This window comes from Hyperolius riggenbachi, chromosome 5 (assembly GCF_040937935.1).
Source record: "Hyperolius riggenbachi isolate aHypRig1 chromosome 5, aHypRig1.pri, whole genome shotgun sequence".
Lineage (NCBI taxonomy): Eukaryota > Metazoa > Chordata > Amphibia > Anura > Hyperoliidae > Hyperolius > Hyperolius riggenbachi.
In genome coordinates, this window is record NC_090650.1 from 423536691 (window position 1) to 423549220 (window position 12530).

General features: G+C 45.1%; 2 protein-coding genes across 4 annotated transcripts in view; one reads left to right on the top strand and one right to left on the bottom strand.

Annotated features, from left to right (window-relative positions):
• Positions 1 to 12530, top strand: part of TG (thyroglobulin) — a 329528-nt gene that overhangs the window by 234905 nt on the left and 82093 nt on the right. The window lies entirely within an intron of this gene.
• Positions 1 to 12530, bottom strand: part of SLA (Src like adaptor) — a 48866-nt gene that overhangs the window by 28212 nt on the left and 8124 nt on the right. The window contains exon 1 of one of the 2 annotated variants that reach the window (XM_068234951.1): positions 3597 to 3685. The exons of the other annotated variant lie outside the window; for it this stretch is intronic. Coding sequence (XP_068091052.1) covers positions 3597 to 3653 — 57 coding nt within the window. The 5' untranslated portion in view covers positions 3654 to 3685. Of the gene's footprint in view, positions 1 to 3596; positions 3686 to 12530 lie in introns of those variants that run through there. 2 annotated transcript variants of the gene reach the window in all.

The window sequence follows — 12530 nt, forward strand, 5'->3', positions numbered from 1 at the left end:
ACTAGCTACTAACTGAACTATGAGCACCGCTCATTTATATGCTTAACTGTGCTAGAGATGGGTGTGGTTATGCACGCTCACAGGGGAAAATAATATAAGCAAAGGGATGAGCAGCACAAACCGATTTTTATGCAATACTATGCAAAGCATGCACGCAGCACTGGAGAACCCCAATCTCCATAAGAAATATATAAATACAGAGGGTGCTGCAGCACACAACAGGAAAATAGTGACAGGGGCTCTTGGTTACGCTTTAACGCGTTTAAGCTCACCAACTGCGCCAAAGTGTCCCCGATCTGGTGAGTCCTACTCTAACCAGGCAAAAATGCTCGTTTTTATCAGCGTTCTAGTGGGAACCATGCCAAAAGCCCAGGGGTCAGCTAAATGGGAGAAATGAAATTAAAAACACCTCACCTTCTACTAGCTACTAACTGAACTATGAGCACCGCTCATTTATATGCTTAACTGTGCTAGAGATGGGTGTGGTTATGCACGCTCACAGGGGAAAATAATATAAGCAAAGGGATGAGCAGCACAAACCGATTTTTATGCAATACTATGCAAAGCATGCACGCAGCACTGGAGAACCCCAATCTCCATAAGAAATATATAAATACAGAGGGTGCTGCAGCACACAACAGGAAAATAGTGACAGGCATGGTTCCCACTAGAACGCTGATAAAAACGAGCATTTTTGCCTGGTTAGAGTAGGACTCACCAGATCGGGGACACTTTGGCGCAGTTGGTGAGCTTAAACGCGTTAAAGCGTAACCAAGAGCCCCTGTCACTATTTTCCTGTTGTGTGCTGCAGCACCCTCTGTATTTATATATTTCTTATGGAGATTGGGGTTCTCCAGTGCTGCGTGCATGCTTTGCATAGTATTGCATAAAAATCGGTTTGTGCTGCTCATCCCTTTGCTTATATTATTTTCCCCTGTGAGCGTGCATAACCACACCCATCTCTAGCACAGTTAAGCATATAAATGAGCGGTGCTCATAGTTCAGTTAGTAGCTAGTAGAAGGTGAGGTGTTTTTAATTTCATTTCTCCCATTTAGCTGACCCCTGGGCTTTTGGCATGGTTCCCACTAGAACGCTGATAAAAACGAGCATTTTTGCCTGGTTAGAGTAGGACTCACCAGATCGGGGACACTTTGGCGCAGTTGGTGAGCTTAAACGCGTTAAAGCGTAACCAAGAGCCCCTGTCACTATTTTCCTGTTGTGTGCTGCAGCACCCTCTGTATTTATATATTTCTTATGGAGATTGGGGTTCTCCAGTGCTGCGTGCATGCTTTGCATAGTATTGCATAAAAATCGGTTTGTGCTGCTCATCCCTTTGCTTATATTATTTTCCCCTGTGAGCGTGCATAACCACACCCATCTCTAGCACAGTTAAGCATATAAATGAGCGGTGCTCATAGTTCAGTTAGTAGCTAGTAGAAGGTGAGGTGTTTTTAATTTCATTTCTCCCATTTAGCTGACCCCTGGGCTTTTGGCATGGTTCCCACTAGAACGCTGATAAAAACGAGCATTTTTGCCTGGTTAGAGTAGGACTCACCAGATCGGGGACACTTTGGCGCAGTTGGTGAGCTTAAACGCGTTAAAGCGTAACCAAGAGCCCCTGTCACTATTTTCCTGTTGTGTGCTGCAGCACCCTCTGTATTTATATATTTCTTATGGAGATTGGGGTTCTCCAGTGCTGCGTGCATGCTTTGCATAGTATTGCATAAAAATCGGTTTGTGCTGCTCATCCCTTTGCTTATATTATTTTCCCCTGTGAGCGTGCATAACCACACCCATCTCTAGCACAGTTAAGCATATAAATGAGCGGTGCTCATAGTTCAGTTAGTAGCTAGTAGAAGGTGAGGTGTTTTTAATTTCATTTCTCCCATTTAGCTGACCCCTGGGCTTTTGGCATGGTTCCCACTAGAACGCTGATAAAAACGAGCATTTTTGCCTGGTTAGAGTAGGACTCACCAGATCGGGGACACTTTGGCGCAGTTGGTGAGCTTAAACGCGTTAAAGCGTAACCAAGAGCCCCTGTCACTATTTTCCTGTTGTGTGCTGCAGCACCCTCTGTATTTATATATTTCTTATGGAGATTGGGGTTCTCCAGTGCTGCGTGCATGCTTTGCATAGTATTGCATAAAAATCGGTTTGTGCTGCTCATCCCTTTGCTTATATTATTTTCCCCTGTGAGCGTGCATAACCACACCCATCTCTAGCACAGTTAAGCATATAAATGAGCGGTGCTCATAGTTCAGTTAGTAGCTAGTAGAAGGTGAGGTGTTTTTAATTTCATTTCTCCCATTTAGCTGACCCCTGGGCTTTTGGCATGGTTCCCACTAGAACGCTGATAAAAACGAGCATTTTTGCCTGGTTAGAGTAGGACTCACCAGATCGGGGACACTTTGGCGCAGTTGGTGAGCTTAAACGCGTTAAAGCGTAACCAAGAGCCCCTGTCACTATTTTCCTGTTGTGTGCTGCAGCACCCTCTGTATTTATATATTTCTTATGGAGATTGGGGTTCTCCAGTGCTGCGTGCATGCTTTGCATAGTATTGCATAAAAATCGGTTTGTGCTGCTCATCCCTTTGCTTATATATATATATATATATATATATATACACAGAGAGAGAGAGATATAGATAGATATATCTCTATCTATGTCAACATATATCTATATATCTATATACATCTATATATACATATATATATATATATATGTATATATATATATATACACATCTATGTACATCTATAGATACATATATATATATATATATATATATACATATATATATCTCTATACATCTATCTACATCTATATATACATATATATATCTATATACATATATCTATATACATCTCTCTGTCTCTCTCTCTCTGTCTGCGCATGTACGGTACTTAACGAACGATCGTTTTTGTAACGATCAGCATACACACGTACTTTTGCTAACGATCGTCGTTACAAAAAAAACGCCAGGACGGATTTCCAGTTTGCAACGACTTCGGTCGCTGATCGTTACCCTTAACGAACGTTAGCGGTTATTTTGTAACGATCGTCGTTATAAACGATCGTTAGTCGTTCGTTACCAACGACTTTAGTCGCATGTCTGTATGCCCCTTTAGTAAGCTTTCCCTATAGGTCTCTGCACAGCAGCTCTCCCTTCTCTAATTACTGCAGGCACATGAGTGAGGGAAAAGCCTGACCCTGCCTGCCTTTTATAGGGGGGGGGGGGGAGGGGGGAGTGGCTCCAGGAGGGAGTGTAGCCTGATTGGCTACAATGTGCCTGCTGACTGTGATGTAGAGGGTCAAAGTTGACCCTAATGATGTAGTATAGGAGGCGAATTGAACCGCCATAAAGTTTGCGTTTGTCCGAAGTTCGCAGGGAACCTTTCACCAGCAAACCGTTCGGGCCATCTCTATCCTCTAATTTTGAAATGGTAAGAGACTGTGGTCTGAAATGCGTTAGAAGACTTGCTTAAAGAGGAACTGTCACGATAATCTTAAAATTTAAAACACATACAAATAAGAAGTACATTTCTTCCAGAGCAAACTGAGCCATAAATGACTTTTCTCCTATGTTGTCACTTACAGTAGGTAGTAGAAATCTGATAGAACCGACAGGTTTTGGGATAGTCCATCTCTTCATAGGGGATTCTTAGCATGGTCTTTATTCTTTATAAAGAAATTTCCTGAAAAAGATTTATACAGTGATGCTGGCCTGCCTCCCTGCTCAACGTACGCTTTTTGTCAGTTGGACGGAGCAACTGCCATTCGCTAAGTGGTTGTAAAAATAAAGAAAACCCTAAGAACCTCCTATGAGAAGATGGGCTAGTCCAAAATCTGTCAGTAATGTCAGATTTCTGCTACTTACTGTAAAGGTGCGTACACACTCACTACCGCCGGCAACGACGGGTCTTTCAGACCCTCCCGCTGGGCGGACATTCAGCCGAAAGTAGTGCGTGTGTACGCGCTGCTGTTCAGAAACAGTCTTATCAGTCCGCCGACAGCGCGTACACACGCACTACTGTCGGCTGAACGTCCACCCGGTGGACCCATCGTTGCCGGCAGTCAGAGGTGGGACAAGGTCCTCCAGCACCCAAGGCTGAGACACCAAAGTGCGCCCCTCCATCCCTCCCACCCCAGCCATCACACACTGATTGCTATTAGACTAAGAGGTCCACAGGGCCCACAACCTCCCCAACACCTTAATATCTAGTTATCTGGCTTGCAGTCACTGTTATGTATCCCCTTTTCTTATTTCTTTCTGCTTCAAACACAATTAGGAATGACAGCTGAATGAATTGTGCGCCCCCTCCTACACTGCGCCCTGAGGCTGGAGCCTCTCCAGCCTATGCCTCGGCCCGGCCCTGCCGGCAGTAGTGCATGTGTATGCACTTTAAGTGACAGCAGCATAGGAGGAAAGTAATTTATGGCTCATTTAACTCCGGAAGAAACATACTTCTTATTTGTATATGTCAACATGTGTTTTAAATTTTAAGATTTTCACGACAGAGGTGCTTTAAGATGTGCAAGTTTAAAGTTGAAGACCAGGAACTGCCATATTCATTCGTGGTATTACAGAAACTAATACTAATTCTGATAGTTAAAAAAAACGTACAGTTACATTTTGTAGGCAGTAGCTGACTTATAGTTAAAACCCATAATCTTAAGAAGCGGATATAAGAGCTGATAACTGCTATCAAGGATCGTGCATCTCGTTACAAATGGGGAAGTTGCCTAATAACAGTTTGAAAGTTTCCATTAACTTTTTGTTCGTGCTAGGAGGCCAGTACAGAAGTAACACAGCATGCACGGACACAGCATGCACAGACACAGCATGCACAGACACAGCATGCACAGACACAGCATGCACAGACACAGCATGCACAGACACAGCATGCACAGACACAGCATGCACAGACACAGCATGCACAGACACAGCATGCACAGACACAGCATGCACAGACACAGCATGCACAGACACAGCATGCACAGACACAGCATGCACAGACACAGCATGCACAGACACAGCATGCACAGACACAGCATGCACAGACACAGCATGCACAGCATGCACAGACACAGCATGCACAGACACAGCATGCACAGACACAGCATGCACAGACTCAAGATGCACAGACTCAAGATGCACAGACTCAAGATGCACAGACTCAAGATGCACAGACTCAAGATGCACAGACTCAAGATGCACAGACTCAAGATGCACAGACTCAAGATGCACAGACACAGCAGGCACAGACACAGCAGGCACAGACACAGCAGGCACAGACACAGCAGGCACAGACACAAGATGCACAGACACAAGATGCACAGACACAGCGGTTCTGGGCTTATTGAACTGGACCTGATTTCTTGCACAGGACAGAAGGAAAGAGTTTGGCCTGTCTCATTCCCCCTCACCTGTGACTAAGCACAAGTTGTAATTTTATCTCTCAGTTGTGTCAGATGGCTGCCTCGGCAGAGCAGCTTATTTGTAAACACAGGATGTTTACGCTATGTCTGCTTACATGAAAGCAGGAAGTAGACACACTGTAGATTTATTAGAGTATTTGTATCTTTAAAGGTGATTATGCTGTTGCTCATCTTTTAGAGCAAAGAGGAAGTTCTGGGGTCATTGCCCGTCCTTGGCTGTATAGCTTTCTTCTGAGTCCATTTACCACCAGCTCCATCAAAATTAAACTATACATGTGCTATCCGCTGGTTGCTGAGGGACTACATTTCCCAGCATGCCTTACCTACTCAGATCCCGAGGTTTGCAGTAACATGTGCGCAGCGCAGACACGAGCACACGATGTGAGTTTATGTAATCTTTTTCACCTCGGTAGTGACTGTTTATTTTATTTCTATGAGCGGGCAGATGGTGGAAAGTGAGAGGTTCTGGCTCAATGGAGCTTGCAATCTAAATATAGGCGCACAGAGCTATTTATAGAAACCTTCCACATTTGAGTATTCACGTAGTAAAAACAATAACACAATGTCACATGAGGAAGGCGGAGTTTAGATGAAGTCGAGTTCTATTTCCACACTAACATAGTGAATCATAAAGGCGAACTCCAGTGACATTCACTTTTAGGCGGTTTGCGCACTGCAGCGCCCCGCGTTACGCTTTCGCGCCCCATCCCCCTCGACGCAGGGGCCATGCAAGCTAATAAAGACTTGCACAGCTGACGAGATGCGGTACGCCAAAAGATGCAGCACGGTGGCATAATAGTGGTTAGCGCTCTGGCCTTGCAGCGCTGGGTCCCTGGTTCGAATCCCAGCCAGGTCAAAATCTGCAAGGAGTTTGTATGTTCTCCCCGTGTCTGTGTGGGTTTCCCCCGGGCACTCCAGTTTCCCCCCACATCCAAAAAACATACAGATAAGTTAATTGGCTTCCCCCAAAATTGGCTCTAAACTATGATACATACACTACACGATACATACATGGACATAGGACTAAGGTAGGGAGTAGATTTTGAGCCCCTCTGAGGGACAGTTAGGCCTTGTTCACTTTGCATTCGGCTCGCGTGTCCGTCCGCGGTGGGCTTGTTTTGAGGCGTTTTTTCTTTCCGATTCCCGGCGCTTAGGTGGGAGATTCTTGTTTTGTGCTTAGCGGTTTCCGAATTGTTTTTCCCAAGCGTTTTGGTAATTCACTCCCTGACGCAAGTCAGGAAGTGAACTCTTTGATCCGGAAAAGAATAAATACAATGTATTTATTCTTAAAAACGCGAATGCAAACGCTACACAAAGCGGTTTTGAGAGCGTTTCACGTTTTTCCTATACCTTCTATTGAGGCGGAATAACCTCAAAAATGGCGCAAGCACAGCTTATCTAAACAGATCGGAAACGAACCGCTTAGATATGAACTATCGCATAGAGAATCATTGTGGAAGCGCTTTCAGGGCGATTTTGAAAAATCGCCAGCGCTTATAAAATAACAAAAACGCCTACAGTGTGAACAAGCCCTTAGTGACAAGACAATATACTCTGTACAGCGCTGCTGAAGATAAATACTTAAAGAGAAACTCCGACCAAGAATTAAACTTTATCCCAATCAGTAGCTGATACCTCCTTTTACATGAGAAATCTATTCCTTTTCACAAACACACCCTCAGGGGGCGCTGTATGGCTGATTTTGTGGTGACACCCCTCCCACAAGAAACTCTGAGGACCGTGGTACTCCTGGTAGTTTCCTGTCTGTGAACCTTGTTGCATTGTGGGAAATAGCAGTTTACAGCGGTTTCCAACTACCAAAACAGCAAGCAGCAGCTACATTACCTGCCAACAGTAAAAATGTCACCATGTAATAAATGTCAGAATGTAAATCAGGGATTTAAAAGATTTTACAATGAACAAACACTGACTAAATCATTTATACATAATTATTGTAAAAATGAAGCACTTTTTTAATTACCGTACATTATTTTCACTGGAGTTCCTCTTTAAAATAAATAAAAGACTAAACACCTCAGGTGTGCACCCGGCCTTACAGTAATTTTACTTGTTTCAGCTTCAGAATGAATCACTTCCTATACCTATATAACGCTGTATATTAGTATGTAACCCCACCCTATAGATTGCCGTATATTAGCAATGTAGTATGTAGCCCAGCTCTCACTGTATTGTTTAGCCTAGGCTGTTTAGTTATGCAGAATTATCCTAGTTTGGAGTATTCTGGGAGACCAGGGACCATATGCAATTCATTTTCGCATCTGAGTATTCTCCTAGGAGATAATTTTTCATCTTCGATTTATAATAACTTTTTATCACTTTGCAATGGAAAAAGTACCCAAAAAGTAGGTTAAAGGTACAATCAAAATTATCTTGAGTATTTGTTTGCTTACTGGTGGTTTAACCTTTTGGAGACCGACGTAGTTTGAATCTACATTCAGCAGGTGGTGCTGCTGCCCTAACTGGACGTTGATTCAACGTCCGCGCTAACGAACCATCCCGACGCGATTGTGCGCACCGGAGAGGGGAGATTAAGCTGTCATATGACAGCTGACATCTCCCCTCAGTGATCAGCAGCCATCGCGTATGGCTGTTGATGATCACGTGATCACTACGATCGCCGGCGGATCGTAGTGCTCCATTTGACAGCTGCGGCGGTAGGGAGGAAAGAAGAGGCTCCACTCACCTCCCTGCCATTCCCGAGACGTTCGGCGCCCCCCACCACTCTTGCCGGTGTAATGTTTCATTGCGCTGCCTGGAAGCTCCCTCCCACACTAAGTAGCACGCATGCTCAGTGTGAAGTTAATGATGCTGCTGGAGGTAAAATACTAAATATCTTCACTTGCACATCTCTTACACTCCCCAAATTTTCAGTGAAGGGAGAGGACCCCCAGAACGACCTCTATACCAAATTGCAGTCCCCGAGCCCCGCTGGTTCAGGAGATAGATTACAGAAACCTATCTCGGGAACCAGTGGGTCTCGGGGGATGCAATTTGGTATAGAGGTCGTTCTGGGGGTCCCCTCCCTACCCTGAAAATTTGGGGAGTGTAAGAGGTGTGGGAGTGGAGATATTTAATATTTTACCACCAGCAGCACCATTCAATAGGAAATGTGGCCGCACAGTCTCCTACTGCGCATGCGGGGCAGCGCAAATCAGACACAACACCAGCATCTCTGCTCCTTCTAACGTCAGCGCCGAATCCAGGCTTGATGATGTCATCAAGCCGCGACCCGGAACTGAGCGGCAGTAGGAGCAGAGATGCCGGCTGGAGCAGAGGGGTCCACTGCGGCTCATCGTTGGAGCCTGGAAGGATAGTGATGGCTGCTAACTAAAGGGGGGACACCTGGCCACACAGGGGGACACAGCCCAGCAAGCCCCTGCAGGGATCCAGCTTTCTTGTGGGAAAGGGGGTATCAGCTCCTGATTAGAATGAAGTTTTACTTGGGTCATCATAGGCAAACGCAGGGGGGGGGGGGATTACAGCTGCCCAGAATCCCCCCTCAGACCAGGGCCGGTGCAGTGTCTGGGGACATGCACAAGTTGAGACACCAGAATATCTACAGGTATCCTGCAGGTCACAGCACCGCCCCCTTTCTTTCCCTGCTACAGTTGACTTTGGATGGAGTAGCAGCGTGTGTACAGAGCATGGAGCAGCAGCGTGTGTACAGAGCATGGAGCAGCAGCGTGTGTACAGGGGTGCATATTATATTGGCGCTGCTCAGTTCGACGCGGGGAGAGCTGAATGACGGCTTTTCCCACTGCCGCTAAACTCCGAGGTGGCTTTAGATACTATTCCCCCGCCGAGTTGTCGCAACATGGAGGTAGATGTAATTCGGGGTCTGGCAGCCGCCAGAGCCCCGAATTACCGCTACGCAACACATGCATCATAGCATTGCTGCTGTGACGGCGGTTAGGGTGCTCGGCTCTCAGAGCCGCGCGTCAAAATGAACTGCTCTGTGTGTACAGAGCATGGAGCAGCTCTGGTGAACTTAACAGAGTCAGATATGAGCACAGCCCTGTGCCCTGCTGTGTGAATGCTTCACTTTCCCCTTCATCACCATGTCGGCTGTCCTCATTATTATCTGTATGCAAACTGCTCCTGATCGATCTCGAATTTCAGGGGAAATCGCATGTTGTCCTACCATATTATTATACTATATTGTGCGTGGCTGAGGGAGACCTTCCAGGAATCCCCCCCCCCCTGGGTTTGTCCCTGGTCATAACAGAACATAGTATGGTTACAATAAGATAGTAAATTGGTTTTTCTGTTGTTTTTTGGATGTGCCAGCTGAAGCAAAAACTCTTATTCGCCAACGTTTCAGAAGTTCTCACACTGTTCTGATATGAACTAATTAAGTGTTGCAAACTTTAGACACTTAATAGCACACCATTTTCTGAACCTCACACCCAGGTTTGCTGGATCATTTCATTATTGCCTCTCTTCTCCAAAATTTGTAAATCAAGATCCACCCGAAGTGCTTTAGAAAAATGTTAGGTGAAAAATACGAACAATCCGTAAAAGGGATTTATTCAGCATCAGCGAATCTAGGAGTTTGTCCACTGAATATTGTAACAAGCTTCACCACTGATCAGAGCCGGGACAAGGTCCTCCAGCACCCAAGGCTAAGACACCAAAGTGCGCCCCTCCATCCCTCCCACCCCAGCTGTCACACACTGATTGCTATTAGACTAAGAGGCACCCCAGGGCCCCCAACACCTTAATCTCTAGTTATCCGGCTTGCAGTCACTGCTATGTATCCCCTTTTTCTTATTTCTCTCTGCTTCAAACACAATAGGGGAATGATAGCTGAGTGAGTTGCGCACCCCTCCGACACTGTGCCCTGAGGCTGGAGCCTCTCTTGCCTCTGCCTCGGCCCGGCCCTGCCACTGATTGCTGCACAGGACTGGGAAGTACTTGTGCCGTGAGCTGGGCATTATAACCACTTCATAGTCCCCTCCTGTCTCTAGCCCTGGGACTCCTTACTGAATAGGTGCTGGCTTACTGAACAGGAAGTTTTGAACCCTGGTCTCCTGTGTCATAGGCAGAGCCCTTAAAGGAGAACTGTAGTGAGAGGTATATGGAGGCTGCCATATTGATTTCCTTTTGAGCAATACCAGTTGCCTGGCAGCCCTGCTGAGCTATTTGCCTGCAGTAGTGTGAGATCTTGTCAGATCTGACAAAAATGTCAGAAACGCCTGATCTGCTGCATGCTTGTTCAGGATTTGTGGCTAATACTATTAGAGGCATAGGATCAGCACAACAGCCAGGCAACTGGTATTGCTTAAAAAGGAAATACATATGGCAGCCTCCATATACTTCTCACTACAGTTCTCCTTTAACCAGTACGCTATCCAGCCACCTAGAATCAACATCCACAATGAAAAAGGGGAGTGGGGTACAGCAGAAGGCGAAGAGGTGCCCAATGTATATTAAACACTTTAAAATCAATAAAATGAAAAAAATTGAGGTGGCTTACCTCATAGACGACACACGTACGTTAGATAAGGAAGTTTAATAGATTATTAAGCACAGGCAACGCGTTTCGTGGGACTATGCCGAGTGTGGCATATAGACTGCTTTGGCACTTTTATTTTGCCTGAGGAAGTGGGCATAGTACCACGAAACGCGTTGCCTGTGCTTAATAATCTATTTACCTTCCTTATCTAAAGTAAGATGACGTCTATGAGGTAAGCCACTTCAATTTGTTTCATGTTATTGATTTTAAAGTGTTTTATATGCATTGGGCGCCTCTTCACCTTCTGCTATCACTTGGAAGTTATAAGTAATGAAAAAGTTATTGCTGTTTCAATAGCGACAGAGCTGAAGTGTCAAAATTGTCAGGAACGTACAGAGCAAAAACCCAGGGATGCAAAGTGGTTAAGGGCCGGTAAAGGCCCACACGGTATTCAAATAAAAGCTAAATTACAAGTATTCTGATTGAGGGGCAAATTCAGCAGAATTCTTACTTTAAAAGAAATTAGTCAAAAGAACTTCACAGTTCTTTAATGGTTCTGGGAATCGGCAAGTGACAACTTTTCACCTAAAAAGCCAAGTTGCTATTTTAAGAGACGCTCTGTAAGCTCTAGAAATAGTATTTGTGTCTGAGGTGATTAAAGAAATAACTGTGGTTAGTAAAGAGCCAGAAACCGGAGGTCTGTCTTGCTTCAGATATGGCGGACAGGCGCTCTTATTTCTAAATGTAGATCGCGGGTGAGAGCAGAACAGCGAGGTTCAGCTCCATCTTTCTGGCTGGTCTCAGACCAGCGATGGTCCTGCTTCCTGGTTCTTCACTTCCTTTCATTTTTTTTTTTTTTTGTTCATCCCTTTCCCTGCACCTCCCTATTTTTTCACTCAACCCTTTTCAGTAATTCGCTTTCTCCTCTTCCGTTCCCTTACCTCTTAAAGTGAACCTGAGTCCAGACTAAATATCTACTCAGCAGCAAAATCTGCTCAGCAGCAGCAGCACAGTTTCACAGCATCAGAACTTTGTTGTTCTTACCCAAGCCTCATTTTTCGCTGCACAGAAGCTAAGCTCCGCCCCATCAAAGAAATCTGCCCGGGCATTTTTCCCTTAATGCTTTGCAAAGCATGATGGGATTTCTGATGATGTTGTTTTCGTGGCCTAGCAGCTGGGAGGGTTGATCAGGACACAGGACAGTAAGAACTGTGTCTCATGCTCCCTGTCACCTCCTTATAACCAAAAAGATGGCTGCCCTCATGAAATCACAAACATTTGCCTGTTAAAACAGGGCCGGTAATAGATTATATTGCCTATCTATTTTAATTAACATAACTAATGTAACTTAATGACAGTATGTTTGTTTAGGCTGAAGTTCCTCTTTAACCCTCTCCTCCTTTTACCCCATGTGCTATTGCTTCCCCCTTAGCTTTTCCAAATTTAAGCTGTGGTATGTACACTAAAGCTACATATACACACTAAATGGAGATTTACGGAGATGGCCATGTTTATGAGGGCCCCCTTATGACAAGCCAGATCTTTAAAGTAAACCAGATAAGAAGCATCCTCATGTATTTTACCATATAGATCAGTGGGAACATTAGTGAAAAC